Source organism: Heterodontus francisci, chromosome 16, assembly GCF_036365525.1.
Source record: "Heterodontus francisci isolate sHetFra1 chromosome 16, sHetFra1.hap1, whole genome shotgun sequence".
NCBI lineage: Eukaryota > Metazoa > Chordata > Chondrichthyes > Heterodontiformes > Heterodontidae > Heterodontus > Heterodontus francisci.
The window spans coordinates 31410486-31424645 of NC_090386.1; the positions used below are offsets into that span (position 1 = coordinate 31410486).

At 42.8% G+C, this 14160-nt stretch overlaps 1 protein-coding gene across 5 annotated transcripts in view; it reads right to left on the bottom strand.

The window, feature by feature from the left end:
* Positions 1-1926: 1926 nt before the first annotated feature.
* Positions 1927-14160, bottom strand: part of LOC137378047 (AP-1 complex subunit gamma-1-like) — a 215158-nt gene continuing 202924 nt past the window's right edge. For all 5 annotated transcript variants that reach the window (XM_068048102.1, XM_068048104.1, XM_068048105.1 and 2 more), the window contains exon 23: positions 1927-4929. In XM_068048102.1, coding sequence (XP_067904203.1) covers positions 4828-4929 — 102 coding nt within the window. In that variant the 3' untranslated portion in view covers positions 1927-4827. The remainder of the gene's footprint in view (positions 4930-14160) is intronic.

Genomic DNA, 14160 nt, shown 5'->3' on the forward strand with positions numbered 1-14160 from the left:
TTATACTAATCCTACATTAATCCCATATCCCCACCATTCTCCTACCGCCTACCTACACTAGGGGCAATTTACAATGGCCAATTTACCTTTCAACCTGCAAGTCTTTGGCTGTGGGAGGAAACCAGAGCACCCGGCGGAAACCCACGCGGTGACAGGGAGAACTTGCAAACTCTGCACAGACAGTACCCAGAACTGAACCCGGGTCACTGGAGCTGTGTGGCTGCGGTGCTAACCACTGCACCGCCCCTACTCAAACCTTATCTTTCCCCGTAGAGTTGAGGTTGGATATTTTGCTTCCCAGGAGGCGGCCATTTTGCCCATTGTGCCTGTTCTAGGTCTTGAAGGAGCAGTCATGTTTGATCCCATGCTCCTGCTTTTTACTTGTAACCCTGCAAGTTCCCCATCCTCAAGTACCCGTCCTATTAAAATAATTCATGGAATCAGCTTCCACCACCTTTCCAGGTAGAGCACTCCACATCCCAACATCTCAGTGACAATTTCTCCTTAGGCCCCTCTAGATCTTTTCCCAATGAATTTAAGTCTCTGATTATTGACCAACTCACCATAGGGAGTAGTTTATCCTCTATCTACTCTACTAAAACCTCTCATCTTGAAAACCTTTGCTCAGTCACCTAAACCTTTTCTATTCCAAGAACAGTTCTAACTTTTCTACCTCACCTCATAACTAGTTACCAGGCAAACCTTCTCTGTATCCTTCCTAAAGCTTTCACATCTTTTCCTGAAATGTGGTGACTAGAATTGTCCCTAATACTGTAGCTGAGGTCTAACCAGTGATTTATAAAGTTCTAACACCATTTCTTTGCTTTTATATTCCATGCCTCTCTTTATAAACTCATGTAGCCAATATTTTTTTAATCAACATTCCGTGCCACATTTAAGGCCTTGTGTATATCAACACCAAGGCCACTCTGCACATCTACACTTATCAAAATTGCCCCATTTATAGTATATAAATATATAGTATACTATGTCTACAACTATCCTATTATCTACTACATTGCCAAATTTTCTATCATCCGCAAGCTTTATAATGCTGTTCCCGACTCCCAGGTCTAGGTCCTTTATAAAAATTGCAAAGCAAAATGGACCCAAAAATTGGCCAGGGTTTCCCTTTCGGAACATATTTGTATGTGGAAGCTAGAGGAACAGGATTCGGCCATTCACTCCCTCAAGCCAACTCTGCCATTCAATTAGATCATTGCAGATTTGTGTCTTAACTCTAAATACCTGCCTTAGTTCTCTGCCCCTTAGTACCCTTGCCTAACAAAAATCTATCAACCTCAGTCTTGACATTTTTAATTGACTCCCCGCCTCAACAGCTTTTTGGGAAGAATTTTCCAGATTTCCACTATACTTTGTGTGAAGATGTGCTTCCTGACATTATCCCTGAACTACTCAGTACTAATTTTAAGGTGATTTTCACCTTACTCTTGCCTCCCCACACAGAGGAAATAATTTCTTTCCATCTACTCGATCAACTCATTTAATGGTCTTAAACACTTCAATTAATCACCTGTTAATTTTCTACACTCTAGGAAATACAAGCCTAATCTATGCAAACTGTCCTCAAAAGTTAAGCCTTTTAGCCCTGGCAAAATCTGCACTGCACTCACTCCAATGTCAATACATCCTTCCAGGGTTCAGTGTCCAGAGCTAACCGCAATACTCTAAATGGGGTATAACCAGAGCTTTATATAACAAACATATTGGTCAAGAATAGAACTGGGTGCAGGAATGAGGCCCTCCCTGATTGAATATCCTATAGATTCACTCTTTAGGCTCTTGCAAACCCACCATTTGTTGCAGTCCCAGAGCCATGAAACTATTACTCATGAAACAGCAACTTCAGGGAAATAGAGGTGAATATTGGGAGAAAATACTTGTTAAAAAAGAAAGAAATGAGACTTCTTTTCAAAATAATTTTATTCAATGCCATAAAATGTAATGAACTTCTAAAAAAAAACCTGATAGATGGGCTTTATAATGTCTATTTGTCCATGATGCACTCAACAGATATCATAGCTCCACACCTCATTAGTGCAATGCTTCAATAGTAGATAAGATCCACATTCAAAACTGGGCAGGATGACATCACACACAGGGCACAATTCTATTACATGCAGAGACGCCAGCCAGGATTATACAATGTGCATGGACACATGCACACACCAGCTAAAATCATGTGGTCAGAAAACCTCCTCCTTGACATCATCCTTCACCACGTGCTAGGTTTTGAGTGCTGAGTTGAGCACTTTGCTCTTCTGTTTCAGTCTTGTGCCATTTATTCTTGTATCAAAGTTTGCCTAATCTCTACATACAGAAACTCTAGCCAGACTGAATGAAATGACTCGTGAACACTTCCTAATAACCTTTCATCACTGTTCTCCAGGTGTACAAGAAATCATCCACGGTTAATTCATCTTTTATTATTGCATACAAAGTTTATGATCTACACTTAGGTCTGCACCACTCTTTTGTACAACATTCATAGAACAAAGTAAACAAAAAAAAAACAGCTCATTTGAACACTTCCAAAATGTAGAGAAAATTAAACTGTAAACATGACATTTTTTCCACAGCAAAACGTGGTGCTGAAGAAAGAGCATTCCAGCAAACTCAATGTCCTAGTGAGAGGACCCTCTGCCTTGTGCTGATTGTGTAGCTGTTTGGGCGCATACTGTGCCTGGAAATAGCTCGGGTCACTTCCAGTAATATCAACATTCAGGCAACATGATCCACATCATTCGTGCACCTCTGGGGATATGCAGAACTCTTGAGCACTGCTCACCAACTCTTATCAGCATAGCGGAAGCATTTTTTTGTTGCTTGCAACCTGGAAAACAACTTGCCAGAGCTTCAGTGTAGATAGAGATGTGACCACCAGCATGGCATTTATGACCATCGCTGTTGGGTTTGAAACCCATACTTTCCACTGCGGTGATGTGACAGCACCGAGAACCCCGTGGTGCACACCCCCTCCCCATCCCCACCTCCCAAATAAATCTAAATACTGGTGAGCATTTTCACACTACCGAACATGGCATTGGGTATATAAATGCTTACAAGTGGTACACCAACCCTGGGACGACGACTGTGGCCACAGCACTTTCCATCTGCAAATTTGGAACAGAAACATTGCCACTCGCATTGCACCTTCCACACCTGCAGCCACATGAGATCTGATGAGAATGGTAGGGCAAGTTATATGTTACACATTACGGAAAAATGATGAGTGACTGGGTATCATCAGATGAAGCAAACGCAATGACAAAATATTTCAATTACGTCCTCCCCACCCTACACAATATGCCAATGATCCGTGAAGGCAGTAATGGGAAGATTTTGCTTTAAACATCAACAAAACTTTGTTTTAAGAGCTACATAAACAGCAGCTAGACTACTAACTACACACTATACACCTTGTTCAAGGTGAAGGCAGCATAATAAATACTGCAAATACAGGCCACCAGTCTTGAGTCTACAGTTGAGGTTAAATGACGAGTAAATGACAATTATTTTTTGATGTGGTTAACAATTTGCATGGAAAATAACCAATTCTGGTTTTGGAAAACAGTATTGCAATCGCCTTCAGTCAGACAAACCTGTCCTCAGGTTTAAATAAAATGGTGGCATTGCGCTATGCTGATGGAATGGCTTTTTTGGTGTGCAAAACATTACAGATTTGCACATCTAGGAACAGTGAGCAAAGACAGACTACAAAAATGTGAGAACCGTACCAAGATACAATACAATCAATAAAATGGGCAATTAAAAAAAACACACTTCCAAAAAGATGCTTAAACAACAACTGGAACTTAACGAGTCCCTGAATACCCATCACTGAACCCGTGAAATGGCTCATTGCCTGGTAATTAAAGCCTCAAAAGGACTTTTTTGTTTTTAAATGGTTACATTTTGGTGAACAGCCAGTGCCTAACTGTTTATTTTTAAGATCAGTGCAAAACAGTTTATAATTAGAACTGTAGATCTTCAGTAAATGAAATGGTGCATTTTTCTAACAGTTTAGTGTATGGTTTAAAAGGCGCACTGTCATCAGGGATTCCTTCAGGAAGAATGCAGAAGAATCGGGACTGTAAACGAAACTGCCATTATCCCCACTACACGTCACTCCTCATTTAATGACGGCATGTCTTTGCAGTGGAGTGGGTACATCACATTGGGGTATCGTGACAACACTGCTGAAAGTTTTCCAAATCAGTGTCACTGGAAAGTCTGAGAGGGGGAGCAGGGGGAGGAAAAGTTGTCAGCTTGGAACGTGGAAAGGGGACCCACCCCTTCCAGGGCTTCTGTTCTACCTGAACAAACCAGCAATGCAGCAACCCACAAGTGCAACAGGATCTTAAACTAAATTAAATAAATGAATATACTAAATTGCAGGAGGAGTCACAGCATTAAATCGTGAATAATCCTTTTGCTTTGTTTGAATACTTCAAATAAATAGAATTCTGACCTAAACCAAATGGGCTGGGTTCGAAACACCTCATGATTTTTTTTTCTACCTACTCACGTAGGTATTATTTTTGTTCATCAAAGCTAGTTAACATTTTATTACAACCAGATCCATAGTAATAGATTATTCAAGACATGAGATTCCACCTCATATGCAATGGATCCATCACAGAAGTAATGTCCTTATACATTAATTAGGAAATGCTCACTTTCCTCTCCAATACTGGGGCAGTCTGATGCAAGCTTCGTCCACAGGGATGATTGTACATTGCAGCAGCTTCTGGCTAGCGACCACAGAGTAAAGTCTAGTCCATGGATTCCATCGGAACGCTTAAATCACTCCCAAGCTTGGGGTGGGAATTCGTTGACATCTGCCATGACCTCAATCGGCGCTTCTCTGTGATTATACATCAACTTCAGCCTCATCCTTAGTGGGTGCTTTAAGAAGGGGAGAAAACACTTTAGGTCAGATTTTAATGCACTGTTGAATCCAAACTACCTCATCTTTTGTGCTGGGAAACTTCCTTTTACTGGACACTTCTCTAGGACATGGGCTAGTGATTGACATTAATACTGTCCTGTGATTATACCAACAGGAGACTCAACAGCAGAAACGGCAGGCTTCGAGATCAATTTGACACATCTAGATATAACACTATACCACTGCAACTAATGGCCCAAGTGAAAACAAAGCCAAAGTTCCCTCCACTCTGACAAATTCAATTGAAAGGTAACTCAAAGACCCAAAGTTTTAGCCACTTTATGCAGCAGGTGTTAGAGCACGCATTCGCATTATTGGCCAGCATTTCTGACACTCCAAATTACCAATCTGGTCTTTGTTGTCAGAGATTCTCCATAGGGTGGCAAAGAGAGACACCAGCCAACAGCCCCAGGACATTCACTTGTACCTCAAATGAATACTCATTGTCATGCACACCAAAGTGCAATGATACAACAATCATGGACCAACTTTAAAGAGTCATGAAAAAAAACAGACTTTGTCTTTAGAAAATGAGCCTTTATTTTAAAAAGTGAACAATGGTCCAAAATGGCCAAACAAATAAGGCGATTAGCCTTTTGCATATTCAAATTCTGTGACTGCGTGGGTTTCCGCCAGGTGCTCTGGTTTCCTCCCACAGCCAAAGACGGGGGGGGGGGGGGGGGGGGAAGGGGCGGGGGGAGGGACAGACAGAGAGTGGGGGGGAGAGAGACAGACAGACAGAGAGGGTGGGGGGGGGGAAGAGACAGACAGACAGAGACCGGGGGGGGGGGGGGGGGGTGCAAGAGACACACACAGACAGAGAGAGGGGAGAGACAGACAGAGAGGGAGACAAGCTACTTGTAACAGCTTTTTTTGCCATCAACCAGGAAGAACAGTGCCCTGCTGAAAAAATCTGACATCTACAGTATACAGCAGTGAAAGCTAGTAGTAACCCACCATCTTCAACAGAACCTTCAATCAAGAGAGAAATCTACAATCACCTCAGGCCTGCATTTATGAGTATTTAACAGGTTTATTGTAACCTCTCCCCCCCAATTAAAAACTACCTTTCTCCTTCCCTTCTTGTGTCCGTGCGTGAGAGCGAAATTGAGAGTGGATGCAGTTGTAAAATTTTCGGGATAAGACGTACTGATCAATAAACAGTTAATTTTCTGTTTTTAAAAACTACAAGAATCCCTTAATTCTCTGTTTATTTGTAAAATAAAACACCAAGTGGTTAAACCTGATGAACAAAACACTTGCTGCAGTCAGGTGGGGAGTTGAACACGTCACACCAGGTGGCCATTAGAAATTGGGGGCTCGAAGCCAGGATCTAAACCACCAAATGCACAAGATATTTGGAAAATGGGAGGAAAAGTGACCTCTAAAATTGTGGAAAAATGAACAGACACCTTTTCTTGCATTCTTTTGTTTTTTTCTTTACGGTGCTAGAAACAAAAGAGATGGCCACATTTAATGCTCAGGAGTTTGTAAAGGAGAGAGAGATGGCCCATGATAAGTTCAACAAATTAAGCAGTGAAGACTTAAAAAGCTTAGCTACAGGGGTGGGATTCACTTTCTGGCAAAGAGCAAAATAAACCTGAACTGGTGAACAGTCTGGCCAACCATTTAAACTTACCCCTGAACTAGAAGTGGACAGCTTGGAACCAGAAACTGAAAAAAATCTTTCTACCTAGAATCCAGTTACAGATGAAAAAGGACGGAGTTTCATCTTCAAAAGGAAAAAAAGAGGAAAGAGATGCAAAGAGAGGAAGCAGCAAGGTCTGAGCTACAGAGACTGCAAACCCAAAATTAAAAATGTTGCTAGCCACTCAAACCTTATCGCCAATTCAGAGCAAAGCTTCGATGTGCTACGACACTCAGGACTACTGCCAAAATTTATTGACGAGGAGGTAAACACATATTTTATCTCATTTGAGAAAATAGCTCCTAGGCTAAAATGGTCAAAAGAATTTTGGGCTTTCCTCTTACAAGGTGAGTTTGTGGGTAGGGCTTATGAAGCTTTTTCCGTGTTATCAGAAGAAAATTCCTCTGACTATGAACAAACTAAAACTGCAAATCCAAACGTATATGAGCTGGTACCGGAAACATATAGACAGAGATTCCGACACACCTGGAAAAGACCCACTCAGACTTACACTGAATTCCAAAGAATTAAACATTATGACTTTTGATCAATGGATAGGACGTCTCAAGATAGAAACCTCATGAAAATTTGAGAGAAGTGATGTTGCTGGAAGAGTTTAAAAACAGCATCCCAAGTAGTATAAGAATCTATACTGAAGAACTAAGAGTCACAAGGGTAAGGGAAGCAGCTAAAATGGCCAACGACTATGAATTAATACACAGATCCACAATTCCGAATAAATTTGGGTCTAGTAACTCGTACAAGCTAGGGAGAGATAGCGTGCAGAGGAAACAGAAATAGGCTCGAGAGAATAGGAGAGCAGGGACAGAAAACCTGACCAGTCTCCAACTTTTCAAAGAAGGAACTCAGGGGATAAATCAGCAGACATGTTTCCAGTGTGGCAAATCTGGGCTTGTCCAGGCCAATTGTTGGTATGCCAAAAAAACTAGCAGGAGGTGCTGCAGTCAAGCCTGTGTCTGCGGCTTTGAAAGCGATAAGCCTACATTCTAATATAAAGCAAGAGCAGAGCACATATTGGAACTTTTTGCCCAAAAGGAAAAATGACTTCTTTTGTGACCCAGGCTCCAGAAAAGGAGATAAACATCCTCGGGATACCGGTTGTTTTCAAACCCAGCTAGCAGCTAAACTGACAAAAATGCCACTGGAAAGCAGAACAAATACCACGGTATTAGTAAAAGGGCTTACTGGAAACTGCTTGAAAATTCTGTTAGTTAAAATTTACCTACAGAGTAAGTTGGTCACCGGCATAGTGACAGTCATAATCATTCTGAGCTTATCCGTGCAGGGGGTAGACCTATTGCTGGGCAGTGATTTGGCAGGAAGCATAGTATTGTACCCAGAACTTTCAGAACAGTTAACAGAGACTGGAGGAACAGAGGGGAGCAAACAAAACTCTGTATAGTACAACTGCAGTGGGCCGGAGATGTCCCTAAAGGGTCCAGATACAGCCAAAAACATTTAAAGAAGCTAAGATAAAAGCCGAAAAAGCTGAGAGAAAAGCAACCAGTGGCACAGTGGTTAACACTGCAGCCTCACAGCTCCAGCGACACGGGTTCAATTCTGGGTACTGCCTGTGTGGAGTTTGCAAGTTCTCCCTGTGTCTGCGTGGGTTTCCTCCGGGTGCTCCGGTTTCCTCCCACAAGCCAAAAGACTTGCAGGTTGGTAGGTAAATTGGCCATTATAAATTGCCCCTAGTATAGGTAGGTGGTAGGGAAATATAGGGACAGGTGGGGATGTGGTAGGAATATGGGATTAGTGTAGGATTAGTATAAATGGGTGGTTGATGGTCGGCACAGACTCGGTGGGCCGAAGGGCCTGTTTCAGTGCTGTATCTCTAAACTAAACTAAAATATGGCTAGCCGAAACCTCCTTTTAAAGATTTAAATAGGGATGAGGAAAGTTCCCAAACAGGAAAGCCAAGAATGCGAGAGATACCTCACCTAGTCAAAGTGCTATAGGGAATGCAGTGGAAGCAGTAGTGTTCCAGAGGACGTGGGGCAGATTTGGGAAATGCCCACCTCTGAAGCAAAAGGAAGGTAACATATCCTAAAGTAAACCATACTTGTGACAATCACAAGAAAACTAAAAGTGAGGTCAGCATGGATCTACCCACTGAAGAATCACACGATCAGGTTCCAAATCCAAAACTAGTAACACCCAACAACTAAGTCAGAACTCAGCAAGAACAAGGGGCTAAAAACAATGCATCACCCACTATCACCCTAGAAATCAGAACTCTCGATGTGCCAGAATCTGAATGGTTAACGCTATGTATTGTGGAAGCAGTAGTTAAGGGGTTAAAGCTTGAACAGACAGGAAACCTTGCATACCACAAGCCTCATGAACAATCACATGGTCCTGGAGATTAACATTCCTAAAGTAGTACAAACTGGCATCAGAGAAATTACAACCCCATATGACAACATGTAACCAAAAGAAATGCAATTTTTGATAGTACCTCATCCAAAGGAAGGATGATTAAAAAAATAAACTTGAACCCCAAAAGGGCCGAGAGAAACAAAGCCAGCTGTAGCAGTTGTAAAATGGAGTAAATAAAATGAAAATGTGTACAGTGGTGTGACTCTATACTTTCTTACTGTTTCTTTTTTCCCTCTTTCTAAACCCAAAAAAACACAAAAACTAAATCCAAAGAATTTCATTTTTTTCCTTTTGGGGGAGGTGTCACGCACACTGGAAGTGCGAGGATACAACTATCATAAACTAACTCTGAAGAGTTATGGAAAAATAAACTTTATCTTTAAAAAAAAAGAACCTTTATTTTAATAAGTGAACAATGATCCAAAATGGCTGAAGAAATAAGGGGATTTGGCCTTTTGTATACTCAAATCTCCCTGCTCAGCATAGTGGGGAAAGTCTTTGCTCGAGTCGCTCTGAACAGGCTCCAGAAGCTGGCCGAGCGCGTCTACCCTGAGGCACAGTGTGGCTTTCGTGCAGAGAGATCGACTATTGACATGCTGTTCTCCCTTCGTCAGATACAGGAGAAATGCCGTGAACAACAGATGCCCCTCTACATTACTTTCATTGATCTCACCAAAGCCTTTGACCTCGTCAGCAGACGTGGTCTCTTCAGACTACTAGAAAAGATCGGATGTCCACCAAAGCTACTAAGTATCATCACCTCATTCCATGACAATATGAAAGGCACAATTCAACATGGTGGCTCCTCATCAGAGCCCTTTCCTATCCTGAGTGGTGTGAAACAGGGCTGTGTTCTCGCACCCACACTTTTTGGGATTTTCTTCTCCCTGCTGCTTTCACATGCGTTCAAATCCTCTGAAGAAGGAATTTTCCTCCACACAAGATCAGGGGGCAGGTTGTTCAACCTTGCCCGTCTAAGAGCGAAGTCCAAAGTACGGAAAGTCCTCATCAGAGAACTCCTCTTTGCTGACGATGCTGCTTTAACATCTCACACTGAAGAATGCCCGCAGAGTCTCATCGACAGGTTTGCGTCTGCCTGCAATGAATTTGGCCTAACCATCAGCCTCAAGAAAACGAACATCATGGGGCAGGATGTCAGAAATGCTCCATCCATCAATATTGGCGACCACGCTCTGGAAGTGGTTCAAGAGTTCACCTACCTAGGCTCAACTATCACCAGTAACCTGTCTCTAGATGCAGAAATCAAGAAGCGCATGGGAAAGGCTTCCACTGCTATGTCCAGACTGGCCAAGAGAGTGTGGGAAAATGGCGCACTGACACGGAACACAAAAGTCCGAGTGTATCAGGCCTGTGTCCTCAGTACCTTGCTCTATGGCAGCGAGGCCTGGACAACGTATGCCAGCCAAGAGCGACGTCTCAATTCATTCCATCTTCGCTGCCTTCGGAGAATACTTGGCATCAGGTGGCAGGACTATATCTCCAACACAGAAGTCCTTGAAGCGGCCAACACCCCCAGCTTATACACACTACTGAGTCAGCGGCGCTTGAGATGGCTTGGCCATGTGAGCCGCATGGAAGATGGCAGGATCCCCAAAGACACATTGTACAGCGAGCTCGCCACTGGTATCAGACCCACCGGCCGTCCATGTCTCCGTTATAAAGACGTCTGCAAACGCGGCATGAAATCGTGTGACATTGATCACAAGTCGTGGGAGTCAGTTGCCAGCATTCGCCAGAGCTGGCGGGCAGCCATAAAGACAGGGCTAAATTGTGGCGAGTCGAAGAGACTTAGTAGTTGGCAGGAAAAAAGACAGAGGCGAAAGGGGAGAGCCAACTGTGCAACAGCCCCAACAAACAAATTTCTCTGTAGCACCTGTGGAAGAGCCTGTCACTCCAGAATTGGCCTTTATAGCCACTCCAGGCGCTGCTTCACAAACCACTGACCACCTCCAGGCGCGTATCCATTGTCTCTCGAGATAAGGAGGCCCAAAAAAAAATACTCAAACTGTCTGACAAAGGACAAATCTTCAAAGTTAAAAGGTTTCAATGGAACCCATCTGACACTCATCCTAAAAACATTCCACAACTGAATGTCTTCTTCTGAAACAAAGGAAGTGTGAAGTAACCATGTCCTGGGACATTGTACGAGCACCATGGGGAAGAGAAGAGAACGTCGCCTACCAGAAGGCGAGAGGTGACTGTTTTACCTTAAAAAAAAGACAGCCAGAGAGAGAGAGGAGAGACTGACCCAGAAGGTTGTTAATTGTAACAGCTCACGTTCCAGTCAAGTCAGGAAGGACAGTGCCCTGCTTAAAAGAAAATCTGACATCTACAGTAGAGCTAGAAATAACCCATCATCTTCAACAGAACCTTCAATCAAAAGAGAAATCAATTATCTCAGGCCTACATCCATCTAGAACTTGATTCTCAAGAGAATTAAACAGGTTTATCATAAACCTCTCCTCCCCCCCACTCCACTAAAAGCCACTTTCCTCCTTCCCTTCTCGATCTGTTTCTTTTTTTGTGTGCACACAAGCGAGTGTGAGAGTGGATGCGGCAATTTCGGGATAAGGCGTATTGATCAATAAACAACTGATTTTATTTTTAAAACCTACAAGAGAACCTGTCGCTCTCTATTTGAAAAATAAAACACCAAGGGGCTAAACTCTAATGCAAATACACTGCTGCGGTCAGGTAGGGTGTTGAACAGTGAGAACCATCCACGTCACACCGTAACAATATGAATACACAATAAAGGAGAGGTCATCTCAGTGCAAAGTATGAGTTGACCTACGCAGTTACTTTTGGTCCCAGTTTTTCTCCCTTTTTCCACAAAAGGCACAACATATGAATATGGTTCCACAGCCACCAATAACTTGCTGAAGTGGATATTTTTTCAGTAAGGTATTTAACCATGCTGCAATTTCAGCTGGGCCTGATCTTTACTCAACATCTCCATGCACACATTTTCTAGCACTTTTAGTTTAGTTTAGTGATACAGCACTGAAACAGGCCCTTCGGCCCACCGAGTCTGTGCTGACCATCAACCACCCATTTATACTAATCCTACACTAATCCCATATTCCTACCACATCCCCACCTGTCCCTATATTTCCCTACCACCTACCTATACTAGGGGCAATTTCTAATGGCCAATTTACCTATCAACCTGCAAGTCTTTGGCATGTGGGAGGAAACCGGAGCACCCGGAGGAAACCCACGCAAACACAGGGAGAACTTGCAAACTCCACACAGGCAGTACCCAGAATTGAACCCGGGTCACTGGAGCTGTGAGGCTGCGGTGCTAACCACTGCGCCACTGTGCCGCCCACTTCTTAAAGTGTAAAAGTACTTTACAATGGGTCCAGATTACAGATTAAATAGTCAACCCAAAGAAGTGTGCTGCTCTGTTTAGATCCAATCAATACTTCTTTACATGTGCTCATTGGTGAACTATGTAACCCAAGCACTCTGAATATCCAGTGAATCTCTTGCCCTGAGCAGCTTGCCAGAAAACTTGGCTTCCTTTCTTGTCTGAGCATTTCTACTCCTCACTAGAGGTTGGTTCCATGACTACCACAACCAAGTGGCCACTGTTTATATGCAAGCCTAGGAGGCTACTCAGTCACTGACCTCACTGTCCTCAGTTAATGAGGGAATCTTATTTATTTATTCCCTCCTGAGCCCAGAGGTCAGTTGTGGTACCTTGAAGTCAACAAAGACAGAGTTGAAACTGAGACATTCTAGTCTGCAAGACTTAATTTTATAGTGTACTTGGGGAAGCTTAATTTGATAATATCAAAGTGGTTTTGAGTGCAAGAGCAGCTCAGCATCAAATCTGAAATCACTAGCATAATAGTTTAACAGTATAGGCAGTTACATTCATTGAGAAAAACTAAAATTATACTAGACAAGTGTATAATGCACACACACTTCCTGAAAGCATCACATTGACTTCCTGTAAGACTTTCCTGCCACACAATCTTTGCGCTAGCTCCCATTATAAAACATATTCTCTCATCCGCTGAGTAGTACCATGGGCGACCTGTTAGAATTAAAAAAGTCAAAACAGTTGACACAATGACTACAATCAGTGAGCTCATGAGATGAGCTCATCCGCTGGTTACATTCACACGATCTGAAGCACAAGATTTGATTTTCTTCCACTGCCAGTCGCAATGCATCATCAGTCCCTGTACTTTACACAGGCCTAACACTAGAGGGAACCAATGACGCACTAAGGCTACAGATACTTTGACACACCCGAGAAAACACTCCAACTGTTTTCTGTCACAGCTACCATTGCAATAATGGCCCTGTCTAACCCTTTCTTGCTGGATCAAAAACTCAGCACCGGACTACTTTTAAAGAAGAATGAATTAAACCCTTGAATCGGGGAAAAACAGAAGTACATCCCACTCTGTAAAGGTTTTTCAAATAAATTAACAGGATGTATTACTTTACAGAATGTGTATATTTTTAGCCATACTGTTTGTTTATCAAATAATTTCAGTAACCTATACAGTACCAAACCTATAAACTGGTTGATGAATCCTTTCCTGGATAGATATTGATTGTAAAATTCAGCACACCCATCTGATGGTGCAGTGCCCAGTGAAATCCTGAGCCATGCTGACCAGGATAGTGCCAGGATCAACACCTGGCGTCTGCTGAGCTAGCTGATACCAGCTTTAAGGTGGCTAAGCAGCTACCATTGACCTCAGCCACCCTTTGGCTGGTGGGGGCTGACTAGAACACAATCAGGACTCCAACTCTCAATCACAGTCTAGTGGCTCACTGGAAAAGTGAGGAAAATGGCTGAGAATAGTACCAAGAACATTGAACTGCTGCCAACACTCACTGTGTGGGCTCACAACTTGCAGTGGCACCAGAGGGTGGACTGGAAGCTGTGGCACTGTACCCCAGCAAGAAAGCCCTTAGGGTGGGGGTAGAAAATTAGAAGGGAAAAAAGAAATCAGCATAGACATGCACGCGGTATACAAAGTGTTCCCTTATTTTGTTAGTGCCTTTTCAGTAAAAGCCCCTCAAAGCAGCATATTAAGATACACTCTATTACCCAACAGGAATCAACATGTCAAAAGAAGCAATTACTATAAAA